This window comes from Crinia signifera, chromosome 1, assembly GCF_055691185.1.
Source record: "Crinia signifera chromosome 1, ASM5569118v1, whole genome shotgun sequence".
In the NCBI taxonomy this organism is placed as follows: Eukaryota; Metazoa; Chordata; class Amphibia; order Anura; family Myobatrachidae; genus Crinia; species Crinia signifera.
In genome coordinates, this window is record NC_139217.1 from 218036910 (window position 1) to 218051554 (window position 14645).

General features: G+C 43.0%; 1 protein-coding gene across 5 annotated transcripts in view; it reads right to left on the bottom strand.

Annotated features, from left to right (window-relative positions):
- Window positions 1–11171: 11171 nt before the first annotated feature.
- TICAM1 (TIR domain containing adaptor molecule 1) overlaps window positions 11172–14645 on the bottom strand; it is a 115082-nt gene continuing 111608 nt past the window's right edge. For all 5 annotated transcript variants that reach the window (XM_083179266.1, XM_083179265.1, XM_083179263.1 and 2 more), the window contains one exon: window positions 11172–13775. In XM_083179266.1, the coding sequence (XP_083035392.1) occupies window positions 12320–13609 (1290 nt within the window). In that variant the 5' untranslated portion in view covers window positions 13610–13775 and the 3' untranslated portion in view covers window positions 11172–12319. The remainder of the gene's footprint in view (window positions 13776–14645) is intronic.

Genomic DNA, 14645 nt, shown 5'->3' on the forward strand with positions numbered 1-14645 from the left:
TAATATCCCCGATCACAGATGAGGAAATTACACAGGCCATAGGGATGCTGAAACCCTTTAAGGCCCCAGGGCCAGATGGCTTTTCAGGAGAGTTCTATAAAATCTTAGGCCCAAAAATAGGGGAAACGTTGAAAAATGTATTTAATGCTATTATAACGGGCTCGCGGGTGCCACTGTATTTTAACTCAGCGGTGGTGAGGGTACTGCCCAAACCAGGTAAAGATAAGGAAGATCCAGGAGCTTATAGACCAATCTCACTACTCAACGTAGATTATAAGTTGCTAACCAAAATCATAGCAGAAAGGATGAAATATATTTTGCCAAAAGTAATTGATCCAGACCAGACGTGGTTTATTTGGGGCAGGCACTCAGTAGTAAACGTCCGCAAAGTTCTGGCGGTGATCCAGAGTGCGAGGAACAAGGGTGACCCAGGTGATCAGGCAATTCTATCATTGGATGCAGAAAAGGCATTTGACCTGGTCACCTGGGACCACTTATTTGAGTGCCTGTCCCGATATGGATTCCCTCCCCTATTTATAGATTTGCTCAAAAACTTATATTGGCGCCCGCGAACCCAAGTAGCCTGCAATGGTTATATCTCCACCCCATTTGAGATACAAAGGGGAACTAGACAGGGCTGCCCCCTGTCACCCCTCTTATTCGCTCTGGCACTGGAGCCACTGGCGGTGGCACTGCGTGCCAGCCAGGGCTACAAGGGGATAAAAATAGGAGACACAATAATGAAAATATGTCTTTTTGCTGACGACATGCTTCTGTTTGTTTCAGACTTAGAGACCTCCATGCCGGCCATACTAGACATAATAACATCATTCGGGTCATTCACAGGATATAGGATTAACGTGAGCAAGTCCGAGATCCTGAGGTTAAGTGGCCAGGAGACATCTCAGGGGAGATCCCCAATAATTGATAGTTTTAAAACTACTAGAGAATCCATTAGATACCTAGGAATCAATGTAACAGGAGACCTGTCTAACTTATACCGAGAGAACTATACCCCCATAATTAACAAAATCACTAATATGCTAGAAAACTGGAGAAACCTCCCATTATCCTTAATGGGCAGGGCGGCAGCCCTACAATCAATAATATTCCCCAAATTGTCATACTGCATACAAATGCTACCCATTAGAATAACAAAGAAAGATATAGCCAAACTTAATACCAGCTTTTTCAAATTCCTATGGCAGGGGAAGAAACCACATATAGCCCGACACAAGACATTCATAAAAAAGGCAGAGGGAGGGTTGGGAGTCCCAAATATTGTGGCATATACCCAGGCGGTGTTCTTCAGATATATTTTGGACTGGTTACATAATGGACACTCCTACACGCATAGTGCACTTGAGAGAGAATTGGTAGCCCCTTACTCATTGGCTGCACTGCTACATTTGCCGAGAAAAGAAATCCCGACAGAAATCCTTAAAAATATAATGTTCGCAGACACATTTTGGACATGGGTACAGGTGAATAAAAAATTGGGTAGACATCACACGGTCACCAGATTTATACCCTTGATGGGCAACCCATCTTTCCCAGCTGGACTGGCTTCATCAGGATATCAAAGATGGAGGGACAAGGGTATCCTATCGATAAAAGATGTGTTTGATCCGGGGGGAAGTTGTTGTCATTTCAGGCTATTAAAGACAAATATGCGGTACCCAATAGTGATATGTTTATGTACTTCCAAGTGAGGCACTATGTACAATCATTACCAGCCCCTATGAAAAACTCAGAAATACCAGATGTATTAAAATCGATATTCATACTTAGCACCACAGGCCCTTTTAGACTAAGATATATTTATACAGACCTCCTTCCGACACAACCAGGAAAAATCTGGGCGGATGCTATAACACATTGGAGCGGAGACATATCTGACACATTAGAGGCTAAAACCTTTCTTAAACCCATGGAGAAAACACTGAAGATACTTCGCTCGGCCCAGATGCAAGAGGTCCATATAAAAACCCTGCATAGGGCATATATATCTCAAGCACAACGGAAATATTTTGTACCGGGGGAGTCAGGAAGGTGCTTAAAGTGTAAAGGCCCGAGGGCTGACTTCTTTCATAGCATGTGGGACTGTGGACGCATAAGGAAATTTTGGGACAAGGTAATGGGGTTCATAAATAATGTATGTCAACTAAAACTATCCAAAGATCCTCTCGCTATGCTATGTGCTAATTTTGTTAACTGGAACCTTCAGGGCCGGAAAACAGCACTGATTCCTTTTCTCACCATTGTAGTGACAGTGGCAAAAAAAATCATATTGAGAAACTGGACCGTGTCATCCCCTCCGTTTCTTCATCAAGTTCGGATAACCTTGCTGAATTTGCTTCATCTAGATAGACGTTCCACAGTCCCACATGTAGAACAGGGAGTCAAAAAATTCATGCATAAATGGGGGGTATATATTGACTCACTGGATAATGACACGAAACAACAAATTTACTCACTATATGAAGGTACCACATGGTACCTAACCAGACCACTCAGTACTTCATAATTGGCAACCGAGACCTGGGTGGGGGGGGGGGGGGAGTTAGTTTAGTTTAGTTTGGGGGTGTGTATTGTTAAAAAATTTTGTACGTTAAATGCAGGAAAAAAAAAATGATCACAATGTTGTATTCAAATTCACAGAGCTTTATTATTGTAATTGCGATGTACCATGGAATGTATATGGAACAATTCTCTGTACAGATGTATCCTGCTGTTTATTGCTTTTCTGCAAAAATAAAAGAAAAATGTTTAAAAAAAAAAAGCCTATTGAGTGCCGCCGCCTGCCAGCCATTCTTCACCATCCATTTGATCCGGAGGGCACCTAGGTATTTGCAAAAGAGTGTTGGAGTGCCGAACTGCCAGCAAACATATATATATATATATATATATATATATATTGGGCACATATGTTATTTTAAATGCAGGAATATATACATAGCTGGAACATGCCAGCAATGTATATATTACTGGCAATACTGGTCACCAATGAATATTTTTTATGGCAGCAATGTATACACACTCTCGACTGGGCTGCCACTCTCAATGCTCTTAAACTCCCCCGTGGCAATGAGCACTTCACCCCCACCGCTGGCATCGAGCATGAAGGGCCCTGGGATCGAGCATGAAGGGCGCTGGGATCGAGCATGAAGCCCCTGGCATTATGGAATGTGGCTTAATGGGCATCATGGTGTGTGGCATAATGTGTAATGGGCATCGCGGTGTGGCATAAGGTGTACTGGTGTGTATAACATATAATGGGCATTATGATGCGTGGCATAACGTGTAAGGGGCAATACGGCTGCAAATAAAATTGTAGCTATGCACATGGTCGGGGTTTCCCTGGGAAGGGCAGCATTTACCTGATCGCTGGGCTCCGAATATACGCAGCCCAGCATCAGTTCTGAATCAGGCCCCAAGAAAAGCATTGAATAAAATGGCCCCTGCTCCCACCCTTGGAATTTTAACCTAGCCCATTATGTAAATATCCTTTTATATTAAAGATTTTCAGCAAAGTCTTCACCTCCTGAAAATCTCTTGCTCTTTAGGGAAAATAGCGCAGTGTGTATGCACTACTTTGGTGAAAGATATATCTCTCATAGATTTTGGCTTTGGAAACGAAAATCTTTTAGTGTGTATGGGCCTTAAGAAGGATTTTGTCAGAAAGAGTGAACTAGAATAAGGCCCTATATTCTGTCTATAATATAGTCCAGGAAGAAGAAGCACAGAGAGATAGCTCTGAGTTTGTGTTTAACCTCTTATAGTGTCCAGTTAAAGGGGGCAGTGAGGGCCTCCATTGGTCAGGAGATCAGGTGTCGCTTCTCTTGGATTGGTACAGGGGAATGCACTTCTGTGTCTTTGTCTCCAGGCATCGTCATAGCGGTCGTAAAGCAACACTGTAAACCAGCTACATCCGGATCTCCTAGTTACACTGTCCTCGTGTCAAAAGTGACCATTAAATAAGTAATTGTTCCATAACTTTTGGCTGTTACAAATTGCAAACTTTATAACAGAACCGCGCATGAGAGACGGAACACACAGATACGAAATATGTGCAAGAAAGATCGTGTTTTAACTTTTATCATTTAAGATATGTGCTGTGAATTAAAACCACTTATCTATATTTTATTAGCATGTAAGTGTGGGTTAAGAATTTATGTGCAGTAGTATGGCTGCACACAGGGTTCGCATTATTATGAAACTGTTAGCTGCCGTCGGCAGTCACATCAGGTTGCTATGGCAACCCAGATATGACCACAATGCTGGAGCTAACTTTGGTCTGGTCAGGCCACCATCCTGCTCTGACATCAGACCAGGAAATGTGTGGGCGGTGGCAGGGTATTTCAGGGAGGCTTTTGCTGCAAACAGGTGCTGCTGATATTTCCTGCTTTCACTTAGGTGTCAGAATTGTCTGTAGTCAGTCAGCCTTATCCTGTGTGATTATCCCTGTGTGATTGATTAATTAGTCAGCCTGTACTTAGTTGAAATCTTGTCTAGTCAGTCAGTTAGCAGTATTAGAGAAGCAATTTGTGAGACTTTAGTCAGCTAGTCAGCCAGTTTATCTGTGTACAAATTGTTAGACTAATCCTGCTAGTCTGTTCTCTGAGAGGGATTTTCAGCCTGAGACTAGAACACTGAATTGTAACAGCTGCAGGGAGTTCCATCCTTTACCTGTATGTGAGCTTTGGAGTGGTGTGTTCTCCCTGCCATTACTGCTTAGTGTCAGTACAGGTAAGCCTGCAGCTGAGCGATTCAGTGTAGCTGGTGGTTCTGCCGACACAGTCGGTTCTGGTACTTCCAGTCGGTCTCATCAAAACCTGGTAACACACTACTCCATCTGGTGTGTTCCAGATTATATACTGTGTAAAACACCACACATTTATTTAGTAGGGATCTGTATACATCAGGGTGATTATTTCATCTTTGTCATCTCTGGTGGAGTATCAGATTCACTACTTATACCATCCTTCGTATTGTTACGAGATCAGTAATATTACCTACATCTCTGTACCATACTCTAGGTACATCATTTGTGTGTCATCTTTTACGTATTGTTACGTGTGGCCAGTTTTGAGTAAACAACCTTGTCTCATCCATGCAGGTTACAGTACTGTATCTGTCAAACCAGCTAGCTCCCTGCTAACAGAAACCTGGTTCCTCTACTTCATTTGCGTAACTCTGTGAACCAAGATGGCGGCCATACCATTCTATTGTGGTGTGTATGCAACTCGACTTTGACAGTGTGTCTGCAGAGGTAAATTAATTCTCTATCAAAGTGTATCTGGAAGGAAAGGTGAGTCCGGTGACATTCCAAAAGTAAAGCATCCTGAGCCCATTTATACGTGGGGTTGCTTCTGAGCCAAGTGAGTGGGCTCACTCCAGTGGTGCAAGTGCGGCCGTACGGGGTGGTATGGTGTACCGCTATATCATAAAGTGCCGGAACCCTGTACTGCCATTAGAGATCACGGCGAGCGCTGAAACTGCGCATGCGTTGGAATGTGCCATGACATGGCACCGGCGCATCCTCAACTTGCGTGCCGCGTCACCGGCAGTACCTATAAGTGGAGGAGCAGAAGTCCCGGCGGCGGTGCATATCTGTGGTGCGGGAGTCCCGGCGGTGGCAAATACATGTGTTGCAGAAGTTGCTGTGGTAAGTGGGGGAGCAGGAGACCTTGAGGCAGTGGTGACCTGTGGCACAGGAGATCTGGCAATACCCAACAAAGACTTTACACAACTTTTACTGTGGGCAGATGGGAGGAACAGACTGAGGTAACGGGGATGCTCCTAATGATGTGTCTCCAGCTCTTCTCCAGCAGCTGACTCCCAGTCCCTATCCCCTCTTGTCTTTGTCTCCTCACCTCCTCCTCCCGTTTCCCCAGCCCCCCTCCAGAAGTTAGCTTGTAAACCCAGTCGCAGACTCCATTTGTCCCTGGCCTTTTACCACCTCCTCCTATGTCCCAAGCTCGCCCATCTGTAATATCGGACTCCCAGTACCTGTCCCATCTTGTCCTCGGCTCCTCCTGTGTCCCAGCTATCTCCATCTGTAATCTCTGACTCCCAGACCTGTCCCCTCTTGTATAAATAAAACAATAGATACAACTTAATAAAATTGGGAAGGTGGGGAATAAAAGTAAATTGGAATGAATGAAATCAAGTATAAAAAAGTTATCCCGCCTCAGTGGACATTGTGAAATGAAAATATTTGTGTGATCACTTAATTGTGGAGAGCAGGTAAGTGCACTTTACCAACAAGAAATTCTGGATCCTTTTTGAGGAGTAGTATTGTAGTTGGAAGATCCTCACGATGTTTGCGGCTGCTTGATATGCCGCTGGAGGAGTCAGGGATCGCTGGATGGAATCAGTCCTCTATTGTGGGGTGTGAGACAGATGGTGAGTATCTCAAACACCGGAGGGATGTTACTGTGGCGATATGACCAATACAGTTCCAGCAATGAATCAGGCGTGGCTTCCGTGCCCAAGAATGTAGCCTCACTGGTTTAGATGTTGTTACCAGCGGTGTCTTGGAGCACGGTGTCCGCCTTTATATGATGTCCAGATGAAAAACGGTGAATAGATGTCCACAATGGAGTAAGGTTTCACAGAGGCAAGGGGGGGGATTCACCTAACGCGTTTCACTGCGTCCTGCAGCTTTATTTAAAATTTAATACTGCCCTTTCATACGCAATTTGGTATATTCATTGACATAAGCGCTGCCTTAACACGCCTTGTGCGAGTATTTTTTCCTTTTCTACCAGTGGGGAGTGACTACCCACAAACCCAGGCAGCTGCTTACATTGAAGGATCAGCTCATTGTCAAAGCGCCTGATTATTCCTAGTGAATTTTTCCCTGTCCCCTCTTGTCCCTGGCTCCTCACCTCCTCCTACTGTGTCTCCAACCTGTCTTTTCCCTGGCTCCTCACCTCCTTGTCCTGTTTCCCTATCCCCCCTACAGAAGTTATATGACTCCCAGTCCCTGTCCCCTCTTGTCACAGGCTCCCTATCTCCTTCCCCCATCAGACTATGCCCTGGTCTCTCTCGCTGTCACTCTCTTGCTTCCAACTTTCCTTCACTCGTACTAGCACTCCTTTCCCTCTCTGACACACTTTCTCACTCTTTCACTCATTCTCTATTTTTCCCATGATACTCTCTCCCCGACCCCCTCTCTCACCCTCTCTTTCTCTTCCTTTCTTTCTCATTCTTCTCTCTCTCTTTCCCCCTGACACCCTCTCACTCTACCCTGACCACCTAAGGGGCATTGTAGTGGTGGTGGGGGGCCCATATAGTTCTAGTTATGCCCCATGACTGCGCTCACATTATTGGCAATGACTTTCAGGCGCTGCTAAGCCCTTTTGGTTCAGATGCAAAATTGTTTGGTGGGCTTGAGCCTCAACAATTTTGCATCTGAACCAAAACACCTTGAGCGCTACCTCAGCCTGTATGCTTTTATTTTTTTGAATGAAAATAAGAGCTAGAGGTTAATAAAGATGTAATGGGTATTGTGTGTTTTGCAATAAAGTTGAAAGATACAGTTTCCAGTGGTGATTAATATTTTATTAGTTTATAATTTGGGGTTGTGGGTCATGTGGAACATGGGGACTAATGGTACTTATCCTAGATGAGGCTGGGCTGTAAATTTGGTTATGCGCACCCCCTTTGTCATGTTGCCTCTCCCACTAGTGTCACATGGCCACGCCCATGACCATTTTTCGCGGGCACAGTACCACTAGAACATTATTACTACTTGCACCACTGGCTCACTCACAATTGTGAATAAGAATACAGCCATGAAAAAATAATGGTACCAAAACATCCTCTAAGAGCAACATCTCCCAGCCATCCAAGAACAATTTGGTGATAAATAATGTATAAATAATAAAAATTAGGAATCTCGGTGTGGGTTTTGAAAAAAAAAAGGGGGTCACGTTATTTTAAAGATGAGGGCCACCTCTTTGACTTGTGAATGCCCATGTATTTACAGGTGTTGTTATAGTCTTCATTCTAGCACCCTGCTCCTTGAGATATCCTTGCAGTTCATTATTCCTTCCTGGGGTATCACTCTCTGCTGTGGTGTTGCTACAACAGTCTGGTTTGTATCTAAAGAGACAACAGACAACTAGACCAGACTTTTCTTGAAGTACCACATCAGACAATGACACTCCAGGCAGGAAGGAGGAACTACAAGGATTTTATAGGGCTGGATTAAGGGGGGGCTCAGTACCCCTGGGACCCTCTATCTAGGGCCCCCTGTGGTCAGCATGTATTTAATATATATATATATTTAATATTTATATATATTGTTGTTTAGCTAAAGGTTTTGTGCTGGGATAGTGCTGCAGCTTCACCTATCTGCCAATGTGACAGTAATTATTAGTGGTGAGCATCGGGAGCCAAGGCACACTGTGGGTTTTTAATCAGAGGCAGTGCTGAGCCTGTGAGGTCTCCAACAGAGTAAGGTACAGAGGGACAAAATGGCTTTTCATGTGGTATATAGATAGATCGATAGGATATCAATCCCCCCTGCAGTTACCCATTGACCAAGTTTATACTGCCTTTACTCTGTGATTTGAAAGTGTAATATTCTTCCGTGTAGTTTGTGGCCAGAAATGACAAGTGGGAAGGGGCTCCCCTGTCTAAGGCCCCCCAAAGGCTTAATCCAGCACGGAGTGTGATAAATCACAAAACCATCATGCGTGGAGTATAATAATATCTGGTGATAAGCAGGCACTAGCTCTTATTTGGCATTTAGCTTTTCAAAGCAGGGACTCCCCTCTTTCAAATGAGATTGCCCCATCCCTCCAGGTTGTAGATTTTGGTAGTAATGAGGCCTACACACTTAGTGATGTGAGCTTTATGCTGAGCGATCTATCATTGCTCAGCATACAGCGATGTATGCTAAGCGATCTGTCACATCCCATGTTCTCAATAGAGAGATGACTAGATATTTCAAGCATGCTGAAAATTAGAGATGAGCAGGTCCGGATCTCCGGGATCCGACAGATCCGAATATCGCAATCCGAGCCGGCTCGGGAGTTCCCACCTAAATTCCAGACCGAAAACGAGGCAAAACGTCATCATCGCGCTGTCGGATTCTCTTGGAATCTGGATTTTATATAAGACACACGTGCGCCCCGCCATTTTCACTCCATTATAGGAGAGGGAAGATGGTGGGTGGGAGATCTGTGCTCCGTGCCCTGTGCTGATTGATTTTTTTGTTGTTGTAACTAGGTGCTGCAGTGCTCACATGCAGGGGCTGCAGTGCTGCTGACTGTACACTCAGTGTCCAGGGGCTGCAGCGTCCATTATACAAGGGGCTGTGTCCAGTGTGTCAGGGGCTGTGTCCAGTGTACAGGGGCTGTGTCCAGTGTACAGGGGCTGTGTCCAGTGTACAGGGGCTGTGTCCAGTATACAGCGGCTGTGTCCAGTATACAGCGGCTGTGTCCATTGTTCAGGGGCTGTGTCCAGGGGCAGACTGTCAAGTGTGATGGCTGTGTCCAGAGGCTGTGTCCATTGTCCAGGGTGACGGGCTGTATCCAGTGTAACGGGCTGTGTCCAGTGTAACGGGCTGTTTCTAGTGTCCAGTGTAACGGGATGTGTCCAGTGTGACGGCCTATATCCAGTGTAACGGGCTGTGTCCAGTGTGACGGACTATATCTAGTGTACAGTGTGAGGACTATATCTAGTGTCCAGTGTGACGGCTGTGTCCAGTGTACAGGAGCTGTGTCCAGGGGCGGTGTCCAGGGTGACGGGCTGTGTCCAGGGGCAGTGTCCAGTGTGACGGCTGTGTCCAGTGTACAGGAGCTGTGTCCATTGTCCAGGGGCTGTGTCCAGTGTACAGGTGCTGTGTCCAGGGGCGGTGTCCAGGAGCTGTGTCCAGAGGCTGTGTCCATTGTCCAGGGGCTGTGTCCAGGGTGATGGGCTGTGTCCAGTGTCCAGGGGCTGTGTCCAGTGTAGAGGAGCTGTGTCCAGGGGCGGTGTCCAGAGGCTGTGTCCATTGTCCAGGGGCTGTGTCCAGGGTGACGGGCTGTGTCCAGTGTCCAGGGGCAGTGTCCAGTGTGAACGGCTGTGTCCAGCGTACATGAGCTGTGTCCAGAGGTGGGGTCCATTGTCCAGGGGCTGTGTCCAGGCTGACGGGCTGTGTCCAGGGGCAGTGTCCAGTGTGACAGGCTGTGTCCAGTGTAAAGTAAGAAAAATAAATAAAGGTAATAAATAAAATAAAAACACATTTTTGGGGAATGATGGAGGAGGAAATAGTGGGAGTGCTGAAGCTGCTACCACCAGTCATGACAAGGCTGATACCTCTTTGTATTTTTTGCTCTTTGGAGCATTTCTTTTTTGGGGGTAATTTATTAAACTGCCACCCTGTCTGCCCCAGTGCCGCTCTGCTTCCAAGATGTGCCAGGTTGGAAGTGTAAGGTCCACATGTATGTGATGCCCACTGCTGTCACTTAGCTCAGTCAACCAGCTACCTCGGTATAACCTTTTGGCCCAACTACAGTAAATGAAGACAATTTTGTGAGCTGTGAAGTGATCAAAATTGACTAGAAATGAGTGTAAACTAATGTTATTGAGGTCAATAATACTTTAGGGGCAAAATCAGGCCCAAATTCTGTTATTTTAGCCATTTTTAGCATTTTTTCATAAATATCCAGATCCAAAACCAAAACCCGCAAGGGTGGTTTTGCCAAAACCAATCCAGATCCAAAACACGAAGGGAGATCCAGATCCAAAACCCGAAAAAGTGGCCGCAGCACATCTCTACTGAAAATATGTAGTCTGGCAATAGTGACGATTGCTATGGGGCATACACACACACACACAGCGTTTTGTGCTTAATTTCGAAGCGATCTATTCAAATTGCTTAGAAAAAATGCAAAAATGGCTACGTGTAGCCCTTTTCAAGTCATACAAAAGTGATATTGTGCATCTGACCTTGCAGATGAAAGAAGTCCCCACTAGTCATTAGGGCAACCTGCTTTTTTCTTATTAGCCCCTTGCATTTGTGGAGAAGAGGAGCTCATCTTCTGCAGCAATTAGTTAAAAGGCCTAACTTTGATGGATTCACATTTAAAAAAAAGTTTTAAGGTGGGGACACACGACATGCGATTTTGGCATACAATTTTGACTTTATAGTCAAAATCATATAAAAAGTTAACCAAAATCACACAGTGTTTCCCCTGTTTGTGATCCCTGCAAGGTCGGTATCACATAGGAAAATAGACTGTGCAGGCAGTGCAATTTTGACTATGTCACTTGTAATTTATTTGGCCATATGCCAAATAGCACAGTCAAAATCGCAAGTGAAGGTAGTCAATCAAGATTGTATGTTTTTGGGCTTTGGGGAGTTGAAGGGAAATCGCATAGTCAAAATTGGCCATAGACAAAATTGCACCATATGTACATGGCTTTAGTTCTAGATAATTCCAAAGAAAAGAGTTTGCATAACCTTAAAATTATGTCAGTCATTTTTATCCCCTGGACCACAAATTTAATCTGTGATTAAGCTAAAGTGATATATTAAACTATTGTAAGTCTTTGGATGTAATAACTAATCAATCTACTATTTGTTAAAGAAAAGCGAATTGAAAATCCAAATATTCTAAATATACTATAAATCCAAATATGTACAAACAGTGTTATGCTGTGTACACACGGTACAATCCAGCATGAGATTTTGACTATATAGTCAAAATCGCATGCAGATTGCACAGGTTTTTTACCCTGCGATCCCAATGCGCGCTCCCATGACAGCACAAACCGAAACCCAGATAGACAGGGCAGCAATGTCTATATAGTGCAGATTGTATGAATTGTATGTAAAAAGTACAGAGATAGCAAAGATTGTATAGCAGTCTAATCTTAACTCGAATAGCAAGGGAATCTCACCATGTGTACACACCATTAGATATTTGGCAGTAGGTACAGTAGCACTGTAAACAAAAATGGATACAAAAAGTATACATGTACGCATTAGAATTCACAGAGAAAAATTTAACAGGAAAGAAATATAAATTAAAAATGGTACATTTTCAAAAGTATTTTACCAGAAGCTGTATCTATAAAAAATTTATTTATTTGATTACAGTGCCAGAAGGGGTCTTTTTTTTTTTTTAAGGAGAAGGCAACTTAAATTTGTCATTTAAAAGAAAAAAAAAAGCCGCCTCATTCAATCTACCAGCAAATTAAAAACAAATTAATAAAATAAAATTGGAAGCTAGTAAGTTTTAGTCTTATGTTAACCTTCATGCACTTCTGGGGGGGGGGTTTGCACAATTTATTTTATTTGGCTTTGTTTGGGGAGTTGTTAGCTTTGAGCTTCCAAATCAACTTCTGGGCAGCTCTCACCATTAATTTCCATTGAAGGTCCGTTTCCTGACTGTTGAACATTCATGTTGTTTTGGTTTCCTATCTGTACATTATTTGCATGGCTTATCTGAATAACTTGTGGTTGTCCTTGGAACAGGGGTAATAGTGCTTTATTATTCTGCCACAAATGCATTTCTTCATGTATCTGATTGCAAATAGCTTCATACTCTTGAGAATATTTTTGTAAGGAATTTAGTTGACACTGAAGCTCTTCCATATGTTTTTTATGTTGTTGCTGTATTTTCCATTGCTCAAACTCCCGCTTGATCACATCCTTTTTGAAAGTTTTACATACTTGCTGATGAAAGGAAATAGAATTCTCATGCAAAGAACATAGGGAGCGAAGGCACAAAGGTGGTTTAACAGCAGTACTATTTAAAGTAGGATAAAAAGGAATAACACTGCCAGATTTGTTTACATCTACAATTGAGTTCATAAGAGCTACATTGGCTTGAAACATCCCCCATTTGGAAAAAAAGCTTTTAGTAAGCAGAAGGATGATATAGGCAGAGTTTTCCACTGCGTCTTCAAGGCATTTGATAGGACTGACTCCTGGAGTCTCAAATCCCTCACAAAAAGTTGTACCTTCTTCATTAACAAGCTCCTGTAGGACATGGCACACTCTACTAGCTATTCCCTGATCTTCAGGAACATGCAGTATGACAAAACTGAAGAACTTCAAGCTAGAGTGAGAGGGAATAGCAGTTGAAGGTGTACCAGAGGTTTGAGGTAAAGGCAGTGCATTTAAATTTGCATTTTTCGGTGGAATGGACAAAGGGGTGACATGATCAGAAGATTTACAAGGAGATTGTTCTGGAATGGGAGGATAAATGTGTGAACCAAAGGAAATATTTAAGCCTTCTGTGGTTGTTGATTGCTTAATCATTTGATTATCTCTGTATTTTCCTTCTGAAACAGGTAAATCCTTTTTTATTTTGGACTCTGGATGAATACAACACTCTTGAGTAATCTTTTTCTCAGTTGTGGAATTTGCTTCCTGATGAATTGAAGTGCAAAGTGAACTTTCACTTTCACAGCTACCAGACACACAGCATGAATCCTTATCTGGAGTGTTGTGTTTCTTTGTTATTAAACCTATGCTGGGTGACTGACTGATTTGCAAAGGATTGGATATGGAAGTCATAGAGCTTGTTGAAAATTCGAAACTGGGTAGATTTGAATGTAAAGTGTGTGGTCCATCATCTGAATTTGTATGATTTTTAAACATAATTGTTTGTCTAGTGTTTTCACACAATTACTTTTGTTAAACAGTTTGCTCTTGGTCAGGATCCTTTGAAAGATTTAATACCAATGAGTTGAAATGCATTCCACTTTCAGAGCTTGAGTAATCTTAGAAAGTCTATAGAATATACAGTATACAGAATGTTGGTTCCCTGCAAAAAAAAAAAAAAAAAGAACTTGTATATGGCTACATAAAACAGGAAAATTTATAAAAAAAAACAACAGCACTTATAACAAACACCAATTGTAGAGATTTTAGGTTTGAGCACACAAATCTGTGAATTAGCAACTCCACCATTTTGTGAGTGCCAGCAATCTCACTGTGAGAGTGCTGAATCTGAAGTTAACAACAGGGTGTGATGGCATACCCTATCTGTACTGTGCAAGCAATACGTCAATTAAGTGTTAATGATTTGAATTGTATTGCTTTTTTTTTCAACTTTGAGTGGTCTTCAGAATTCCAGAGCTTTTTTTAAAAGCTAATATATTTATGGTAAAACTTTATAAGTTATGGCTCCAGCAGCTCTTTTCTCAGGTTATCCATCAGCTGCCACCCTCTGTATATCTGCTTTTACCTCAAACGCCACTTGAGGATATTCAAAACATCTTTTGCCATAGTGAAAGATGTTTGAATGCTCTCTGCATCTGCATAACACAGTTGGTGATATCCCTGATGCTGATCAGGAAGCCAGCTAGAGGAACACAGATAAGAATGCAAGCAGACTTGGGGTGCGGACAAGATGGAGCTGGCCCTGGCCCATTTCTAGTGGTAAGATAGAACATGCCTATGAGAAACATAATAGAGGCAATCATTCACAAGGCAATTCCAACCCAGTTTTAGCATGTAAATAATTGGTGCTTTGAAAATATGTGAGCACTTGCACAACATCTCGCAATTCCTGGTTCCCAAACCCTTAAATGTAATCTAAAGAGGTCATTATGTTTCTTATGTATATACCATTCCCACACAACCCCCATTAAATCTGTAAATAAATGTAATTATAATTATGATTTAAACACGG